A 21,708-nucleotide genomic window follows, 5' to 3' on the forward strand; every position below is an offset into this window, starting at 1 on the left:
GTCCTGTGTTACATAAAAAGTAAAAGGTATTGCAAAAGCGCTAAAATAAATTTATTTGGCTGGTTTCCGCTGTGACTTCTTTCTTTTGTCGGAAAAAGAAATCATAACTATGCTACGGACAATATTACGCAATCATATGAAACGGAAATAAGAAAGTCACAAACATGTAACAAACTGTAAATCTAGTCCACTTAAGCTTGGTCGGTTTTTTTTAACCAGAAAAATCGCAAGGTTCCAACATTTTGTCCACTCCCTGCGCTCGGCAAGAATCTGGCCTGCAATACGTACCCACAGCTTACCCCTGCCCCGCCCCTTTCAAACATTATGTATATCTGAATATAATAATACCCACATCATGATTTTTTTTTGTTCTACTTTAGCAGTTAGCACGCGTGTACATGTAACTATAGACGCTATTAAATATTCACGCTTTATATACCACATCCGTTCACAAGTGATATAGGAATTGTGGGATGCCAATGGCGGTCTAGATGTAATATCTTGGAAATTTGGCCAGCCTTGAGGCATTTATACAAAGATTGTACAGAGTGGCATAGATTAATTTTAATTTGCACAACAGTTCTTGATACAATACACACTAATGATTAAGTACATTGGTATGGGTTTGCGAGGATTTTTTGTTTTAGCGGCGAAAATATGGAGTTTCATTTGCTACTGTGTCCGTCGACAAGCGCGTGCGGTAAGTTGATTTGAATGCAATGCCAATGAATGTTACTGGGGGGATTGTAATGTGACCTATCGTAACATATTTATGTTTTGAAGAATCGTTTGATTGGACATAGAATGGATTGTCTATGTAATATAATATTATGGCATTTATAGTTAAAAATCCTTGATTTGAACACATTCAACATACCCGGAAACAGTAATTTACGTAAACATCAACAAATGTATTTTGACATGTGACCTACAAAAGTCGGTCAACAACACTGACTTGCTTGTTTGACTATAACATTAGGCCTAATGATGCTGTCTTAATGTCATAACAATATGTGTATTTTATACAAAGAATGGTTTGATTTAAATTAGGCGTAAACAATAACATCCCTATGCCATCCTAACAGTAGGCTACAGTACACATTATTTCAGTAGGCAGACAGATATGTTTTCAATCTTGAGAGATCAACCAAAACAACAAATCAATATTTATAATGAATATCAGGATGACATCATCGCGGTCAGTCTTAAAATAGGTAAACAGTAATTGGATTAAGCATGACAATGTCTGCAGTAATATTCCCGATAGTCCTTCTGCAAACAGGTACCGGTACTCAAATTATTATCAAATTAGGATTGAAAAAATAAAGGTCCTAGATAAATTCTACTTCTAGTAGATTTCATAAGGTACAATAGGCCTACTGTATCCGTTGATTAAAACTTGAAAGTTGCCAAATCACAAATCTTAAAATACAATGTAGCAGGGAAACATGATCCATCACAAACCCAAGCCTTTAGTAAAGGCAGTTAGATTTAAAACTGACTAGTCCTTCCATAATTATCCCAGCTTATAACCCAATCAGTTTTGCTACGGTAATTATTAAATAAGCTTACAGTACTTTCAATAGAAACATCTGTCGATATATAATTCATGCTGAAAAAGACAATTGGATCTTTTTCTTAATTTAAATTTTTATCAAACAAACAATAAAGAACTGAGTTAATGGGGTTTGGATTATTATTCAAATTATTATATACTCTTCAATAAAGTAGAGATATTGAAATGCAAATACCTACATGTATGCAGGTTGTGATATGATAAATAGTCACATGTGGACACTTGACATGCTTTGAGAGTATGTTCACAGATGAAGAACTTACATGTATCGCCCCAACAGAACCACTGAGCTGCATGAGCGACACGCAATAGCCCCGTACACGTGGGAGGGGTTCATTGTCAAATTTGACACTTTAAGGAAGGGTTGATGAAAACTGCCGCTTGCTGGTTTATCCTATCCATGTTTGCTTTCCTATCGGTTCTTGCAGGCTTAGTATTCGCGTTGATTGGGGAATCTGATAGGCTCTTAAGCTGTGTCAGTACCCAATCAAAATTTGTGACGAACTATGCAGGGTATTACGTGAAGGGCTTGATAAGATGTACAGAGTTAAAGCGAGATCAAGCCTTCTTGACTTCTGTTGAAGATGTAGCTCAGCTGGCCCAATGTCCATTACTGGAAAATAAGAAATCTGTTGGCTTTTGTAAATCTGCTGTTACTTGGTTGGATAAAACTGGTTTCAACTTGTTTTAATTTATGAAACCATAAGTATATGATAGTCCCCAGAGATTATCTCATTAGCTTTGGTAGTGATTTATCACTAGTTGTCCTCAGCCTTTCGAAGAAAGCAGGAGACTATTAAAATGGGTTCGTCTGTCTGTCCGTCAAACTTTTTGGGACACAATAACTCTCCTTCTAATTGAGCTAGAATGTTCAAACTTGGTGTAGGTGTTTATTGGGTCAATACCTTGATGGAGTTTGTAGATGAGCATTTTCTGCTTAGGGTAAGCAGAGATAAGTAATTTGATTGGTTGATGCTTTGGGACACGATAACTTTAGTTCTAATTAAGTGAGAGTGATTAAATTTGGTGTATAGTTTCATTACATCAATACCTTGACTAAGTTCGATAATGAGCATTTTCTGCACAGCGATAAGCAATTTGATTGGTCAAGACTTTGGAACATAACAACTCTGCTTTTAATTGAGGTAGAATGTTTAAACTTGATGTACATGTGTAGATGTTCATTAGGTGAATGTCTTGACAGAGTTCAATGATTAACATTTCGAACTAAAGCTAAGCAGACCTAAGCAATTTCATTGGTCGATGCTTTGGGACAAGATAACTTTAATTCCATCTGATATAGAGTGATAAAACTTAGTGTATAGTTGATAATCAGTTTGATTGCTGGATACTTTTGAAAAAAAAAAAAATGTGCTATTAATTAATATGTGTCATCTATTTATTTTGGCATTTTTGCGGGGGACATCAGCCGCACTGTTGGCTTGTTATTACTATATTTGGTCACAATTTATCTATGACCACAAAATGTATGAAGAAATCAAATGATTATATTTTCACTGAAGATATTTTTAATTTTATGAAGCAAATGTTGTATTTGTACATAATCACATTCCATGACATTGCTGCGACATAAAATATTGGCCTATCCACTTAATTGCAATAAAGAATTATCTGGATGCAAATATTATCAAACTTGCAGAAGACATACATTAAAACTTGAAACAAGGCTACCATATTATTATGAATTGTTCTCAGTTTGTTCAACTGACTAAATTCCCAAACAAATGTATTTCATTGTGCTCACCTACACGCATAGGTCTATGTATAGGACTTCTTCATTATATTGTTATGAAACAGTAGTTTTTGATAGGCTAATTGTCTTGTCCCCTTCCAATTGAGAGTACGCAGTCTTTAATTTAAAAATAAAATTGAGGTACATGTATCAAGAAAGTTTTTAAAGATGATTGTGGTAGGTACCGCTGAGATTTATTCAAGGTCTGTTCTTGACCAATTGGAGTGTCTGAATTCCAGCCTAACAATAACAAAGAAATACTCTAAATGTGAAATATGAAAACTAGCAATAAAATAGAATGGTTGATTAATAGAATGTAGCTGCACAATTTGTCAAATTAATGTGTTCCTCATTTTACAAACTGTTGTAATTTGTATAGTGGTATTTTGTAGACTGTTAATGTTATACATGTAGGAAAGGTTTCCCCACAGATGGTTTGGTCAAAACCATCTTATTTACATTTAGATAATGGGATTGAAACTGTTTTTGAACTACATGTTGCTGAAACTGAAATGCCAAGTCATAAAGATTTCTCGGACCTTCGATGACTCCAGCATAACATCACATTCTTATGACATTCGGTTTTAATAAAACTACATGTGTTATATTATACTAGTACATGTATATATATTTCTGACAATGCCAAAATTCAGGGGAATAATAACCCATGCTATCTTTCTATGGATAAAGAGCCCAGTGAGCTCATGTTGTCTTTAAACAATAAAAGTAACATTAATTTGTGTCAATTAAACATACATTTTCAATAGCTAAATCTTCCTATTGCAGGTCTTTCTTTAGGCCTGAAATGTTATATAATCTATTAATTAGACATTTATTAACAAGCAAGACCATAATCAACTCTAGATGACATCGGATGCTCAAGATTTTAACTAGATTAGAATGGTTTGCCATTTAAAAATTTAATCTAAAAATGGGAAAGCGAGGATAGGTCGCGAACATACCAGTGCCCTGGTTACCACAATGCATACATCTTGTCAAAACTACAAACAGTGATAACTTGGCTCAGAATGAAGTAATTTGAATAATATTTTCAATATTTTCATTTTACATTATCTATTTTTGAGCTATTATAGCAAAAATGGTCTGCTCTTTATCCCAATCTTACATATTGTATCTTTAACAAATAGATATAAAATCTACATTTAGTTTGTTTTCTATTTCAGATTATCCAACACCAAACAGTTAAATATGAACATATACCACTGTCTCCTTTATCCAAACATAGACTTAGTAAGTAGCCTTCTTTATTTGTTATACTTATTTGCATATTTACATAGATTAAACTTGTATTGATACAAATGCTTTGTGGATGTGCACCTATATGCAAACAAAAGTATTTAGATTTATGTAATATTAGATTATTTGGTCTGATATTGCAGTTAAGGTATGTTATGGCAGTGTACGATCTCTATGTATGTGTGTGTGGATGTGGTGGGGTGGCCGAATGGTTAGCGTGTGCGTGTTGTATCATAAGGTCTGTCATTGAGTCAACTGTCGTTCCAATTCCCTGGATGTACGTGACAAAGTGTAGGGTCGTGGGTTTTCTCTGGCTCCTCCGGTTTCCTCCCACTGTTGAAGACCCCTATGCTTAGCGATTTATTGAACTAAAATTGAACGATATGTTAGTCACGAATAAGGCTGGGAATCGATATGAAATTTCAATATCGATTATCGGCAAGAATTTGTCAGCGATAATCGATTATCAATCATTCTTCCGAAAAAACCGAACTTTACCGACCTGTTATTTGTGTTGATCGAGTTACAGTAGTGTTATTATCCTAGTCTAATACTGTGCCGATGTACGTAAAAAAATCAATTAATGTAAAATAATTAGTTGCTAAATGTAGGATTAACTTGAGTATTATTCTAAGTTTTGTTCTTGATTCATTTGAACCTTTTTTTTTATTCCAATATCTCCGATAAATACAAAGACAATACATGGTTTCTCTTTGCAAGTTACTGGCGATCACACAGTGTTACTAATAATAGAATAAAATATAATAGAAGGCGTCTATTGATTGGACAATAAAAAAATAATTACCGGCTTTCAAAGTAGAATTTTTATGATTGGTTAATTTTGACGAAAACCAAAGTAGAATTCTTCCAAGAAATTACGAGAGATATAGATATTTTCCCGGGAAGTCAAAAACGTGTTTTGTATGGGCTGTATCTGACATGATTTAGTAATAAAAGCTGAGTTGATCATTAATAATACAATTAGTTTTATCGTGAAAGCAGACAATTTCTCTACAAATCAATCAAGAGCAAAGAAGGGAGATAATTCTAATTTTACTATATCACATGTGATCGTAATTGTTCACAAAGTGCGTGACCTATTTTAGTTTCAACTAGTAATAACAACAAAAACAACGAAAATATTAAAATAATGTATTTAATCTTAAAGTTTAGTTTTTTTACAATAATATATATTTAAAATGTGTCAGTTTGTAAGCAGAGGGGGAAAATAGTTGTTGTGTTGACGTTGTGTATTCGTTCATTTGTCTGCATGCCAGACTACGGCAAGTTCAGTCATGTGAAAGTGACCTTAACTTGTTGCAGAAGGTAAATATACCGATAATAAATATTTGAATTTCAATATCGATTATCGTATCGCTAAATAACTTCTACTGATTATATCGATATTTTTGCACAGCCTTAGTCACTAAATGACCTACTTTGTCAAGTGGAGGTTAAACTCTCTCTCTCTCTTTAAGATGAATTAATTATTAATTTCTCTGATGTCATTATGAACTGTACAGGGAGCCACGGTGGCTCAGTGAGTAGGACGTTGGCTTGCTAACCTGGAGGTCCCTTGTTCAATCCCGGCGTTGGCTGAGAAATTTCATCAGGATTTTCCGGTGTGGTTCGCCCTTGTTAGTGGTGTAGGACGGAGGGCCTGGCAAGGGAAAATGTAGAGTCGTTCGGATGGATAAAAAAAAACGAGGTCACATGTACATATTGGCGTGTGTGTAAAAAAAACCTTGATAGTTGGAATTCAAAATAAGAGTAGACCATTGCGTCGCTGTCCAGGCAAAATTTCCCTAATAATAGTGCACTGCATGGCGTATAGCTGTCTTCATTAGCCCAGTAGGAGCAAAACAGTAGAATGTTAAACCCCATTTCATTTCATGAACTGTACAAGACAATAAAATGTTAATCTAAATCAGACTGTGAACCATGCACCCCTAGGTCACAGGCACTTGTAAGATGTAAAATCTTTTATAAATAACACTGCATGGTGAATGGTGATGAAATAATTAAAAATAATTCCAAGGTTTTTGCAAAAAGGCATGTTTTTGAACTTTTAACTATTTTTTTTTTAAAAAAGAGACACTGTACAGAATTATAATTTGTACTAATTATGAAATAGTTTCAGATGAGTTAATTGCCCCAGAATTTGATTATCTCATAAATGTGAATATGTACATTTGATTTTAAATTTGCTCAATTCAAATGTTCCATGATTGCCTAGTAACACCAGTATTTGCCATTGATCTTCTTGCAAAAGACATAATCTTTTTGGTAACAAATATATTTTTAGTTATGTAGTTCTGTTTTCTAATTAATAATTATGATCTATGATTGCAAATGTTAAGTTTATACCAAGTGTTTAAGGTCATGAGGCGAAGAAACCTATTGTTAATTAGTGCCAGCATTATGGCCCTTGATCACTTTAAAACATCTTGTGGACGCTCTGGTGACTAAAATTAATATCCGATTGACTTTAAATTTATACACAGTATTTATGGTCATGAGGCGAAAAATCCTATTGATTTTCAATGATTTCCGCAATCTGATTAAAATACAGATCTATATTTTGTTTCGTTTTTTTTTATACTTTCATTGGCTAATCCCTCACATTAACCAGAATGTGGCTTATATAACAACTTTTCCAGATCCTACTGTTCTGAAGACACGTAAAACGAAATTTTGAAGTATAAAAAAAAGAAACGAAATAGGTTATGTGTTTTAATCAGATTGACGATTTCTGATAATTACTGCCAGAGTTATGGCCCTTGATCACTTTGAAATATCTTGTGGACGCTCTAGATTCTATAGTCAATGTCTGGTTGATTTTAAATTTATACACAATGATTAAGATCATGAGAAGAAGAATCCTATTGATTTTCAATGATTTTTGATAATTACTGGCACTTATGGCCCTTGATCACTTTGAAATATCTTGTGGACGATCTAGACGCTAAAGTTAATATCTGATTTACTCTAAATTTATACACAGTGTTTAAGGTCATAAGACGAAGAGGCCTTTTGATTTTCAGTGATTTCCAATAATTACTGCCAGAGTTACGGCTGACCCGTGATCATTTTTATACGCCCACATTGAAATGTGGTCGTATATTGTTGTCGTCCCTCTGTCGGTCCGGCGTCCACGCTCTATAAGCTAAAGTTAATATCCCATTGACTTTAAATTTATACACAGTGTTTAGGGTCATGAGACGAAGAAGCCTATTGATTTTCACCAATTTTCGATAATTACTGTCGGAACTATGGTCCTTGATCACTTCAAAAAGTCTTGTGGACGCTCTAGAGGTCAAAGTTAATATTCGATTAACTTTAAATTTATACACAGTGTTTAAGGTTATGAGACAAAGAAGCCTATTGATTTTCAACGATTTTCGATAATTACTGCCAGAGTTATGGCCCTTGGTCACTTTGAAAAATCTTGTGGACGCTCTTGAGGCTAAAGCTAATATCCGATTGGCTTTAAAGTGATACACAGTGTTTAAGGTCATGAGACAAAGAAGCCTATTGATTTTCAGTGATTTCTGATAATTTTTGCCAGAGTTATGGCCCTTGATCACTTTGAAAAATTTTGTGGACGCTCTAGAGGCTAAAGTTAATATCTGATTGACCTTAAATTAATATACAGTGTTGAAGACCATGAGACGAAGAAGCCTAGTGATTTTCAACGATTTCCGAATATTTTTGCCAGAGTTGTGGCCCTTGATCACTTTGAAAAATCTTGTGGACGCTCTAGAGGCTAAAGTTAATATTCGATTGACTTTAAATTTATAAACAGTGTTTAAGGTTTCGAGACGAACAAGTATATTGATTTTCAAAGAATCTTTATGACTTGAACACCTAAATCCATGATGTTAAAAGTTTTGTATACTAAACGTTAGCATGGGGCAGAACTTTATAAAAACCAAACAAATTCTATTTTAATGTATTATAAATGTTTCATTACCGAAAAAAGTAAAAATATGTGACAACTCTTGTTGACTGCCCGGACAATATAGCTGCTGTGGGCATGTTTCGTTGCCTGGCAAACTATCTTTAAATATCTTGTGGACGTTAAAAGTTAATTTATACACAGGGTTTAAAGTCATGACATGAAGAAGCCTGTTGATTTTCACCGATTTCTGATAATAACTGCCAGAGTTATGGCCCTTGATCACTTTGAAAAATCTTGTGGACTCTTAAGAGGCTAAAGTTAATATCCTCTGATTGACACAGTATGGACGCTCCTTGTATGCAAATTGTGTAAAAGTATGTACTACGAAGGTTGTTTACCCTCCAGAGGTCAAAATTTTTATCTGATTTTGATGAAGCTTTAAATTTATGTTTAAAAAAAGTCACAATTTGTATACAGTTTTAAAAACCGTTTAAATATATCACCGTTAAACATCAATGAAGGTTGAGTTTGAGTATCATAAAAATCTGACCCAAAAATGTTTATATATTCCAAAGATCTCAGCCCCTTTCGATATTCGTGCATTTCAGAACATAACTTCCTGGATTATGGCCCCTGATGGTACGAAAAATTGCAATTTTTTTCTAGCTTGTTTTTGATCCATCTCTTGCAAAATGTGAACGTATCTTGCCTGGCAACCGCAGGTCTGCTGTAGCGATATGCAATTTGATTTGTCAAGACTTTCGGACATAACAACTCTGCTTTTAATTACATTAGAATGATTAACATTATCCGCTAAAGCTAAGCAATTTCATTGGCCGATGCTTTGGGACAAGATAACCCTGATTCTAACTCAGGCAGAGTAATGAAACTTCAAACTTAGTGTATAGTTTCACTACCAGGTACATGTACTTCAAACACTTGACTGAGTTCGATTGTGAACATTTTCTGCTTAGACTAAGTATAGATAACCAGTTTGATTGCTCGATTCTGTTCAAATAGATAAATGTACAATTTGAATTAATTTGTATACATGTCATCTATTGATTATGGGATTGTGATGGGGGACATCAGTCTTACTGTTGGCTTGTTTAACATTTAATGAAGAAAACATAACAAAATACCAATGCTAGATAACATTGAGGCTTGGTTTCAATCAGATTGTTTTATTAAAAAAAGGCCTATCATTTCTGTTTGCGGCTTGTTATTACATAAAAAGCAGCATACATGTGAATTGATGAAATTTCAATTGAACATAACTTTGTTAATTTGAGACTTTAAAGATGCATTATGTTAGATTTAGAAAAAAGAGCTGGCCATTCTTGCTATAATAGTTAAAAAAAAGTATGGGAAAATGAAGGTATTGAAAATTTCATTCAAATTACTTTATTCTGAATTCTGAGCAAAGTTATGAGTGTTGGAAAATCTACTGTACTGGGCAAATAAAAGTATGTCTTTATCATGCATTTTATCATTAGATTTTTAAATCTCGGGCAAGTAAAAAAATTTTTATGCATTTTTAAATCTCAAGGGTGTTCTAATCCATTTAAATTCTTGCCATCCAATGTCTAGAGAGTTGATTATGGGCTTATCTAAATAAATAGCATTTGGAGCCAAAATAAAGACCTGCGATAGGCAGATTTTGCTATTACATAATGCATCTTTAAGCTATGTATATTAAGAACAGTACGACCCAAACTTACAGAAAGTAAACATGTTTTTCAGGAACATTTGATGCTCATGTTGACCTTTTCAATCTTGAGTCTCTGCTGACTAATAAATTCATTTTCCTCCTCAATAAGTCAGATGGGAATTATACACTGGTAAATTTCTATGTTTTCTTTCTTCATGCTACAAGTACAATAGTTAAATAACAGAACCATACTGTTGAGTTTTTACAGTTGTGAATCATATTCTTCTGTATTACAAATTACAAGGCTGTTTTTTTCCCTAATCATATGGCAATGATTTATATTTGTGACAAAACCCAAATTTCTTATGGTCTAGAAAATTATCTGTCTTTCGATTTTTGTTTGTTTTTACTTTTTTAGCTATTGTTCGAAGCCTCTCATTTACCCTTGCAAACTATTTTCCTCATTCATGCATGTGACTTCTTGAAATGAATTTTGCAATACAATAACATTAAATTACGTTTAACTCACTATTAGCAGGGAAAATATAAAACAAGAGCAAGGTCTCAAATAGTATTGATGAAGTCAAATAGCATAGTTTAAGTCTACAGAGTGTCACCACGCTTTGATTTTTCTCAGAGTATTTACAGCATTTTCAGAGTGGTTTCCTTTACGCACTTGATCTTGACATTTAGGAAATTTGACAAAGATCAAACGTATATGATTGTTTGCAGGAAAGGGGTATAATTAATGTGCAGTTATGACTGGAATGATTTAAGTCGGCTGGGCCAGGGTCCTTTGATCACTATCTGTCTGTGAAATTATCTATGCATGGATTCAATACTAGAGAGCTCAAACTCGTCACACTTTCACGTCGCATTACATACTAAGTTATATACTAATGTCCAAAAGAAAGTATACACTGACTGTGCATCTTTTGCTGCATCAACCAAAGTCGTTTTTGCATGGTATACGTTATTTGGGTGGAATGTCAATTTTGTTTAGAAATGTTGAGTTTGGATGCAAGAGACAAACTCAGTAATGCTTTATCAAATGTTTTTAATCTAAACAAAACATAGTCATACTTTTAGTGTGTATACTTTCTTTTGGACATCAGTATATTATATAAACGAGTTACAGAATATGGATGAGAAATGTGACCTCAACTACCTTGTGATGTCATGATTTTACACGATAGAGTAAATTTTGGGTAAATAATATTTAGAATTTATTTGTGTTATTTTATCAAATCAATAGAACTTTGCTGAAAAATAATCATGTCACAAAGAATAGGACGTCACATTGCCTATTGTTTGTTACTGTTGAACCAAATGATTATGGCTATGTAACTAGCTACAGACTATAAGCTTACATGTATTTAATGCATTTAGTTTTTGCTAGCATTATTTTTTTTTGATGTAAGCTTAATGACCTTGTACTAGTGAAAGATCTGTCTGTATACTTCTTCTCTTACGCTACTACATCCAAAAGGTGTGATTTAAAAAAATCTTCATCATAGGATATGTTCATTATTTTTAGGTATGCTAAGGAGAAAAACATTAGTTTTAGATTTGGATGAGACGTTGATACATTCGCATCATGATGGTGTTCTAAGACAAACAGTTAAACCTGGAGTTCCACCAGATTTTGTCTTAAAGGTGAGTATATCACATAATATCAATGTATCCATTTCATCTGTTTAAGGACTAGATACATTTCTTTATTTGGATTTGGTCCTATTTTCTCTTTTTAATTGTGTTTTGCTATTTTGGATTATTGTTTATGCATTTCATAACATTCAAATTAGATCATTTAACATCTGAAAGTATGTTATGTTGAATGATCTGGAAAAATAAAAATATAAACTCAAAAGTCAGCAGTGAATTTAGGTTATTATTACTAAAAACAGTCTTCTAACTACATTATTCCTATACTGTGTGTTACCATCAGCCCTGTTCATTCATCATCCTGCAAGTGTACATAGTTAATTTGTCAAAAAAAAACTTTCCTAGAATAAAGTACTGTATCTTAAAAGATGTCTATCATTTTTTGATGACAGATATATTTTTAGGTAGTTTGGATGTATTTTCCAATTGATGGTTAGGACCGTCACTGTCAAGGAAATATATCTTTAATCAGATATGTACTCTTTCTTCATTACCCTGGTGGCCTTAATCTAGTATCAAGCATATTTTCAATTTGAATGCATTGTGGGTTTCTCCCAGCACATAGGCAGGGGAAGTTACTCTCTTTTATCACCAAAATATATGGCCACAGGTCACCAATGATATACCCATTGACTTTAATGTTAATTCTTGTCTCTTAGAGACCGACTCTAACTTTTTCCCAAATTTTCGTTGGATAGAACACTTTCTACCACAGATGGAGCAACATGTAGCAACCGCTTGCTCAAAAGCACATATTGGGGTTCATCAAGAAAAACTTGAGATATACAAACTGGAAGTAGAGGCCAATAAACATGTAATTTTCTGCCCCCACCAACCTAACCAACCTTTTAACTCTTGTATCCTTCCGCCTCAAGATCATGAATATTCGCCAAAACCTGGCAGGAAATGTATATTCAAACCCTTTTCTTCGATTCTACACCATAAAGTCTAACAAATATTGTCATTCAAAAGGTTGAGGAAAAAGGGAGATAGAGACTAAAAATAACTGGCCCTTTTTTCATGGGTTACGGCGTAAGAATAATTGGTGAGTTGGGTATGTATGAATGTTTTAAGAAGTTTTGTCATCATTAACCACAGTGTAAAAATTAAATGTGGCTTGTATATTTTAATTTATTTACAATCTTCTTGTTACAGGTTACAATTGATAGACATCCAGTTCGATTTTTTGTTCATAAAAGACCACATGTGGATTATTTTCTTGAAATAGTAAGTTCTTAGTAAATTGCAGTATTCTGGCATTTTATCTATTAAACTGACAAAAAATTTAATTGCTTCAGTTCACAAGATGCTGGAGCATGTGGCCAATGTAACATTTCAAAAAATGAACCTTTGTTTATTTCTTAGTCATAACACATTTTCTGTGTAATTCTTTCCTCTTATTAACCCCAACTAGAAATGTCTGTCAAGCAAAATTTTGAAGAAGCATCCCTGGTGTACACCATACTGACCAAAGTGGTCAAATGAATCGATGATACAGTGCCGTAAATATGAATGTAACTTGCATTATCTGTCCATTTTGAAGTGGAAGCCCTTCTTTATTGCCATAATGAGGTCATTTATCTAGCCCAGTTTAGGAGCAGAACAGTAGGATGTTAAACCCCATTTCATTTCATTTCATTATTTTCAGGTTAGTCAGTGGTATGACCTAGTGGTTTTTACAGCAAGCATGGAAATTTATGGAGCCGCAGTGGCAGATAAACTTGATAATAACAAAGGAATTTTAAAACGCAGGTATTACAGGCAGGTGAGATAAAATTTTTTTTTATGTAAATCAGATATTTGTGGTATCGGGTGGTCTAGAATAGGTTATACTTTAGAAGCCATGATAAAAGGTTTTGGATACAAAGTATTATAATGCAAATGAAGCAAAATATGCAGATCTGAAGTTTAAGAATAGCTGGTGATTACAATTTGAAAGGCATGCCTAAAGTGATTTGGGAGCTGCGGTGGCTCAGTGAGTAGGATGTTGGCTTGCTAACTCAGAGGTCCCGTGTTTGATCCCGTTGTTGGTCGAGAAAGTTCATCTGGATTTTTCGATGTGGTTCCCCCTTGTTAGTGATGTAGGACGGAGAGCTTGGCATGGGACGACGTATAGTTGTTTGGATCATATTATGAAAAAAAAGAAAAGAGGTCCTGTGTACCAATTTGTGTGCACGTAAAAAGAACCCTTGACAGTTGGAATTCAATATGCTTGGTGTATGCTAGTCTTTATTATCCCAGTTCAGGCCTAGAAATTCATCATTTTTTGCGAGAATTTAAGAGGATTCTCATATATGCAGTCTGTGCGAATCCTCCGAATCTTAATTAATAAAACTGTCTAAAAAACAAAATTGTGTTAATCTAAAACACCAAAATACAACAACAATGATAATAAAACAATCAGATGCGATTTTTGGTAAACACTTAAATAGTAATATCCAGAAAACAATGTCATTATCATAATAAAGGAATATAGTTTATGTCCGCACAAATCGAAGTGAAAAAGACCAAGTGGCCGACCTTGACAGTGACAGAATAGAATTGGAATGACCCAATTTAACCCCATTATATTGATGTGGAACTTGTGGAATCAAATCACTCGAAAGGATAAAATGGAACCCAAAATTATTTTGTTTCAAGGTTGGCCTGCTAAAATAAATAATTAGGAAACAAATAAATTTTTATCGTAACTGCATATGGAGTTGCACCGTTTCCATACAGATTCCTTTCGGTCGTGATTGGGGAATTTTCCACACAATTCATTGCATAACATAAACACAAAAGCAAAAGACAACTGCCAGCCAGGAACTCGTCAAAATTATAAGTTAGAAGTAAGCGGTAAAACAAAAACACAACAAATATTTTATTTATTATACATATAGTATTCTATAAAGTAAGTCATACAAATTTGATTCAAAACACCCTGAATGACATGCAATAGTTGGACTCGACAATTTTTCGAGATTTTTTTTTTTACAAATATTTTACGCAAATCATTGTAGATTTGCAGCGTAAGCTCTTGCACGAATAAGTTTCAGAGATTCGCATGGATTTCTAGCCCTGCAGTTGGAGCAGAACAGTAGGATGTTAAACCCCATTTCATTTCATTTCTTATGTATTTTTGAGTAAACAAAATGTTTTGATATGTATGCCAGATATAATAAATAATCACTCATCAAACTAGAAAAAAAGATCTATCCAATTAATGATGCCATCATGTAAGAGCTACATCTGCCTATTGCTGGTCTTTATTTTGGCTTCAAATGTCAAGCCCATAATCAACTCTCTAGTTCATCAGATGGCTCCGATTTTAAGTAGATTAGAATGCATCGGCCATTTAATGCCACATAATATCAAAACTCCAAACTGTTATAACTTTATTTTACATTATCTATTTTGGTACTATTCTAGCAAGAACGGCCAGCTCTGTATCTAAATCTTACATAATGCATCTTTAAGTAAAGTATTTTGATTTAAGGAAATCACCCTCATTGATTTGGATAAAAATAAAGTATTGGATTAGATTAATCTCTTGTTTTGATTAGGCATGAGACTAGTTTTATAACTAAATTTTTGTTTTTGAAAGATTGTGCGGATGTCGTCTTGTTTATGAACACAATTACAATTATATGTCATCTCTGGCGAGATTAATAGAATAACAAAAATTTTTATTTTCATTCTGAATCAAAGAGGTTGAGCCATTTTAAATTACAGAAGCTTATGCTCATTTAACATTATGTGTATTATAAACAGAAATATTATGATTAATGCATGTTATTTATAATTTTAGCATTGTAACCTGATTTTAGGAAGTTATACAAAAGATCTATCTGCTATAAATCCTGATCTCTCCAGTATATTTATATTAGATAATTCTCCTGTAGCCTATCGTTCATATCCTAGTAAGTATTGTAACCACCCTTCTTCGTCATGACAGGGAGCCGTGTTGGCTTGGTGAGTGAGACACTCGCTAGCTAACTAGGTCTTGGGTTTGCTCCCATTGTTGGTTGAGAAGTTCCTCAGGATTTTTTGGCATGGCTTCCCCTTGTCGGGGCCTGGCAAGGAACAGTATCTAGTCTTTTGGTTGGGGGGAAAAAAAGGTGTACATATTGGCATGAACCCTTGACAGTAGAAATTAGAAATAAGAGTAGGTTGTAGAGCTGCTGGCAAAATTTCCCTCATCACAGGACACTGTATGGCATATGCCCATCTTCATTTCATTTCATTTGTCATGACAAATTACATTGTTAACACTTATATTCCTCCCTGTGAAGGGAAAATAAACATTGCTTGTTCAATTTTGGAATAGTTCTTCAAGAGGTGACAATATACATGTAGACATACTGGGTCTAGTCCTAAAATATTACACTGGCAATCTCAACCATGACTTCCTTATTTCAGATAATGCCATACCAATCAAGTCATGGTTCAGTGATGCGACTGATACCGCACTGCTCTGTCTCCTACCATTATTAGATGCTTTACGATTTTCCAGCGATGTTCGTTCTGTTCTCGGACGAAACTTACATTTACAGGTTCCATGGTAGCTTTTTATTATTTTTCCTATATCCAAAATGGTCGTCATTATGGATTCATTGTGTCATATTGTATATAGTTCACTTAACCCATGTTAACAAAACACAAATCATTATTACAATTAGTTTATGTCAGGTTCATCAGGATTGGTTGTTGTTGAATTAAAAGTTGACAGCTAATTCTTAATAAAGATTGGTTAATTTGGATTTAAAAAGATGTAGATACTAGCCAATCAGAGGACAGGACGTTTCTGAATAGTTATTGAATGGCATCTGTGGTGCAGGTTGATTTTAAAGAGTTTAATAGTTGCTGGAAATCATGTAAGATATATTAATAAATAGCCATACTTCATTCATTTAAATTTTGCAAATAAATTAATTTAAACTGAAAAAAATAGAGATTACTAGGCCAGGATCCCATTTTAACACACCTAAAAAAAATATTTTTAAGTACTTGAAATGTCTTTATATTTAATATGCCCAGATATTATTCTGTATGATCAATAGACTTGGTAGCATTTAAAGAGCTCATTTCTAAAATATAAGAAGTAATATTTGAACCTTGCTGTAAACAAGGTTTTTTTTATTATTATTATTCCATACACCTGTTACCTAGTGTTTTATGTAAAGGTACAAAATAAAATATTAATATGATTATAATTAATATCGTTGATATATAATTAATATCATTGATATATAATTAATATCATTGATATATAATTAGTATCATTGATAAATACATTTAATTAATGTTATTGATATATTATTAATATCATTGATATACATTCGCTTTTGGTATTTTCATTGAAAACTGCTTGTTTATCATGAAAAGCTGGCCTGACATTTATATCTTTTTGGAATCACCTCTTATTTGCAACCTAAGTCTGTTGCAAGTGTTTATTTTCTGTATAGTACAGCAAATGATTATTTTTTTAAACAAACAAAGAAATAAATAAATTTTAGGTAAAATTTAACAACTTAAATATACGTTTTAAATTTCTTGTTGAGTTAATAAACATTATTAATAATTGGTAAATTTAAGTTAAATTGGATCTACTGGCCTTCATTAACAATAGCGATAGCCCTTACTGATTGTACAGGGGTAAAAGAGGAGATCTTATTACTGGCATAAGGCAAATACAAGAGAAAATGTATACATGGCTACCTCAACAATTACATTAATACCTAATTGATTGTCTGATATTTGTCCTTGACTTATTATTGTTTAAATGCCTTGGTACATCAGCCTTTATTCCTCATTTATATTTACTGTATTTCTCTTACGTTGAATTTTTGTCAGACCCTCAAATTCGGTAAAATTTGACTAATGTGCAAAAGATCTCAGGATAAGTACTTAAAGAAAACACTTGTATTTATTACTTGAGTTGTTGAGAAAACTGTGAGATTAGATAGTTAATAATAAACCACAATAGAAGGTACCCGGTAATAAAATGAATCTTGTCTCTGCTGGTCAAATCTATTTTAATTGATAGATCTATGTATGAAATTTAATGTGTTGTTGAAAGTGAACCAATGCTTAAAAAGTGTTGGGATATTAGTTCTTAAACGTAATCACATGTAGCTATAAATGCATGAGACAGGGTATGCGTAGTTAGTGCTTATAGAATATCTGATACCACTTCTTATTTATATGTAAAGTTCACTCAGCTTACAGTTTTTATTGTGCTGTTATATTCATATTTCGGTCCACTTGAATCAAATGAAGATTTAGTCCTTTAATATTAGATGATAATTAAGTCTTTAATGAAATTAGCCTGATTAATTGTGAAATATGTTGCATCAGAATTCAACAAAAGTATTGTTTCAACCATATAGTTTATAAAGCTTAAGATTTTGCACTTAGAGTATCACTGTTTAATAGATGGACTTAATGTCAAAATTATTTTAACTTTGGATCAGTAAATATTTGAATATGACTTGACAGTAAGAGTGTATAAAAGACTAAAAATTCCAGTAAACATTTGATTCAGCTAGGTCAACATCGGTTGTAATATAAGCAGTTGGTCTTCCCTTGATCTTTTTATTCATAAAGTAATCTTACAGTTAAATTCTCCACTGTAAATCTTCGTTTTTTTTGTGGCTTTTCTGAGGTTAATGCATCTATTGCGGCAGTCTTGAAGTTTAAATATGTGGGCTCCTGAAAGATGTGTTACAGAAATAGAGATAGTTACCTCCCCCAATGAATAATTTTATTACCATTTCCAACATGCAGTAGTGTAATTAAGAATAAGTCATGCAATGTTAATTTTTGTCTAACTTGTGTGAACTAGTCACTGTAAGTTACACTGCATGCCTATTGCTAGTATATATGACAAATTACTAAACTCTAACTATTCTTTACATATTTCTATAATTATTGCATTCAACTAAGAACTACTTTTGAAGTGTAAGAGTGCAGTTAAATATAGTAATATGGTTTTCATAAGAATTTTTATATATTCATCAAGATTATTAGAATAATGTTGTTTAGTTTGTTTTGTTTTTTCTGCATTATACTTAATAAGTGTGATATTGGTTTTAGTAGCAATTTATTATTTGTTTTAGTGACATGTAACTATTATCAAGTAAATTACATTTCTTATAATTTATATTTAGATCAGTAATATTATTTTTGCATCTGCACATTGGGTTTTTAGAGTGACCTGCAGAATATGATTTTACACTCTTGATTGTAACTACATGTATGTTAAGAAACTGGACTTTAGAAAGTAAGTTTGATGTGATGTTAATAGATTTGGGATTTTTACTTTCCAAACCAATTTATTCTCATTTCTAAAAAAAAGGCAGAATAATATTTCATTTCAAGTCCAGGATTCACAATAATCTAGTTGTTGCTACATGTCCATGACATGCCATGTTAATAATAATACTAATGAATGAATGCAAAGAGATTTGGTTAAGTGTGTCATCCAGTTGAAATAGTTTGTGCAGATCTTCAATTATCAAGGATGTACGTAGAGGTTCAATAGTTGTCTGATCATCTGTGTTTTTTGCACTGCAACTGAGACTAGTTAATGAACCACAATTTTTGAGATGAAAATGCCTCACGAAACTGTAAACAGAAAATTAATATATAGTGTTTTTAAAAAGGAAATAATTGTAAATTTTATGCATGTATTATTGATAAAAAATGTAGAGTAAAAAATATGAAACTGACATCAAAGACATATGCATGGCAGTTAATTTTTAAAAGCTGAATTTACAAAGCAACATTTTCTTTGTCAGATAGGCTTGAAATTTAAAACTATATCAAATAAACTGATTTGTAATCTGCTTTGACACATCTTTCATGGTATTGTAAGCAATAGTCTTGTTCCCTTTTAGGGTCTGATTTTCTTTAAAACTGTGCAGTCTGCACCAAATTACTAGATCAATTACTATTATGATCAATTTTTCAGATTTGCAAATATAACATAATTCAATTAAAGTTCATATCAAAGAGTTTGCCTGATTTGAACAAAGTGGATATGACAAAGGAAAATATGACACATGAACAAAGTTTTTTAATCCTTGTAGCAGATGTGGCAAACCTTTTCTTTCCAAAAAAATCTTTGACAAAATTTTGAATCTGTGTGAATGCAACCACTCTGGCCGCGAGTTTACAAAGCATTCTCAGACTTAAGAATTTACTCGAAACTGTTGACCTTATTGTAACTAAAATATAGCCCTTAATAAAACTATCTTTTCTGTGTCCTAGAAAACCCGTCATGTAAACTTAGCTTCACCCTACAATTACATTCTAATTCCTGCTCCCTGATAATTATGTCCAGATCAAATGATTTTTTTTTTTGTGTTAAAATGAATATTGCAAATGGTCGCAAATGAAATATAATTTAAATGATTGAAGTAGTTTGTCCAATTCAAAATATGTCAATTTATAACTTTGGATTGTAACTTGTATTAAAGTCATAAGTATTTAATATAATATGAAAAATTTAAGATAAGAGAGAAAATTATCTTGTAAATGGTCTGTTGTGTTTCATTCTGTATATCGATGAAATCAAATAGTATGTTCAATACTTAGTTTCTATCAAATATAATTGATGAAATATTTTAAATCATTCCTTTTGTAGCATTGTAAGATTAAAGAAACTGATATTGATGTATGCCCACAGGAAATTAATATTCAGAACTGCACACAGCTGCTTTTTTTCTTCCTTCAAATTTCTGTTCTTTGGAATGTGAATACTTTGAGCTCCAATAAAAGTTACATGCTGGAGTTTCTTAATTTTAATGAATAGGGCTTTTACTAACATATATAGGGCGGAATAGATAATATAAAGCACAGTCAGTTAATCGCAAGTCCTAATCTCATGTTTTCTTTTTAATATTTAAAGTGTGTTAGATAAAAACTCTTGTTGTTGAGATGAGAGAAAGATTAGAATTAAAATATATGATGAATTACATATATATTTTTGTTTACTATTTGTAAGTAAATGTTGTTACTATGATAAAGTCTGTGTTACATTCAACTAAGTAAATGTTTGTGCCATGGTGTAATATAAGTAATACAAATTATGGATATAAAATGTGAAAAAATTAGGCGTGGTTGTTTTAGTCTTATTATGTGACTTGTCTAAACAAATCAAACAAAGCCAAATGCCAACAGGAAGGTGCCAGTTACAATTTTTTACGCCAACATTTTCATGTGGTCGTATTATGTCGTCGGACATCAGCCGTTTGTGACCGCTGTTGAATCTTGGCTGTCGTTAACGGATCATTATTAAAACGGCGGCTCGGACTAGCTTTGGGCACGCACAGTAAGTTATCTTCCTGGCAAAGTGACATGTGTCCATGCTAACTCTAACCGATAATATCAAGTCTTGACTGCTAGTTCGAGTAAACGCTACACTCGCGTGGCATAAAAACACGGCGTTTTTAATACTACAAATGAATGTAGTTCATTAGCGTCCATACGGCATAACTACAGTAACTGAAGTACACATGCCAAAGTTGTACAGTTGTAGGTTTTATCATGTTTTCTAAAGTGTAGACATTCTTTGCCTGTCACTTACGTTGGAAGATTCTTCCTAATTCGCTGGGCAGTGCCTTCATACACCGAATCCGAGGAGAAATTAACCAAGCGGTGTTGGTGAAATGGTATAGATTTTCCAATATCCTGTTTCATTTTTATACGCCCACATTTTCATGTGGACGTATATTGTCGTCGCCCCTGTCCATCCGGACGTCCGTCCGTCCACAATTGTTTGTGAACAGTCTACAGGTCACAATTTTTATCCGATTTCAATGAAACTTGAAATATAGGTTTATCACCCTAAGATCTCGGTTCCTTTGGATATTGGCATCTATCGGACCGTAACTTCATGGATTATGGCCCCTGATTATACG

The 21,708-nt window shown here is 32.8% G+C and overlaps 1 protein-coding gene across 1 annotated transcript; it reads left to right on the forward strand.

The window, feature by feature from the left end:
• The first annotated feature begins 467 nt into the window (after window positions 1-467).
• Window positions 468-20,901, forward strand: LOC126827368 (CTD nuclear envelope phosphatase 1). Its single transcript, XM_050556661.2, has 7 exons — window positions 468-700; window positions 4,514-4,580; window positions 11,676-11,794; window positions 12,959-13,030; window positions 13,452-13,568; window positions 15,594-15,705; window positions 16,205-20,901. Exons 1-7 carry the CDS (start codon window positions 602-604, stop codon window positions 16,348-16,350), a joined length of 732 nt encoding a protein of 243 aa, XP_050412618.1. The 5' UTR covers window positions 468-601; the 3' UTR covers window positions 16,351-20,901.
• Window positions 20,902-21,708: the final 807 nt, after the last annotated feature.

Source organism: Patella vulgata, chromosome 7 (genome assembly GCF_932274485.2).
Source record: "Patella vulgata chromosome 7, xgPatVulg1.2, whole genome shotgun sequence".
Classification (NCBI taxonomy): Eukaryota; Metazoa; Mollusca; class Gastropoda; family Patellidae; genus Patella; species Patella vulgata.

Excerpts from the sequence above, each read along its gene's own strand:
- LOC126827368 (XM_050556661.2), top strand. The coding sequence starts at position 602 with ATGATTAAGTACATTGGTATGGGTTTGCGAGGATTTTTTGTTTTAGCG. Across the intron at positions 13,569-15,593 it reads AACGCAGGTATTACAGGCAG|CATTGTAACCTGATTTTAGG; the intron begins GTGAGATAAAAT and ends TTATAATTTTAG. Across the intron at positions 15,706-16,204 it reads AGCCTATCGTTCATATCCTA|ATAATGCCATACCAATCAAG; the intron begins GTAAGTATTGTA and ends TCCTTATTTCAG.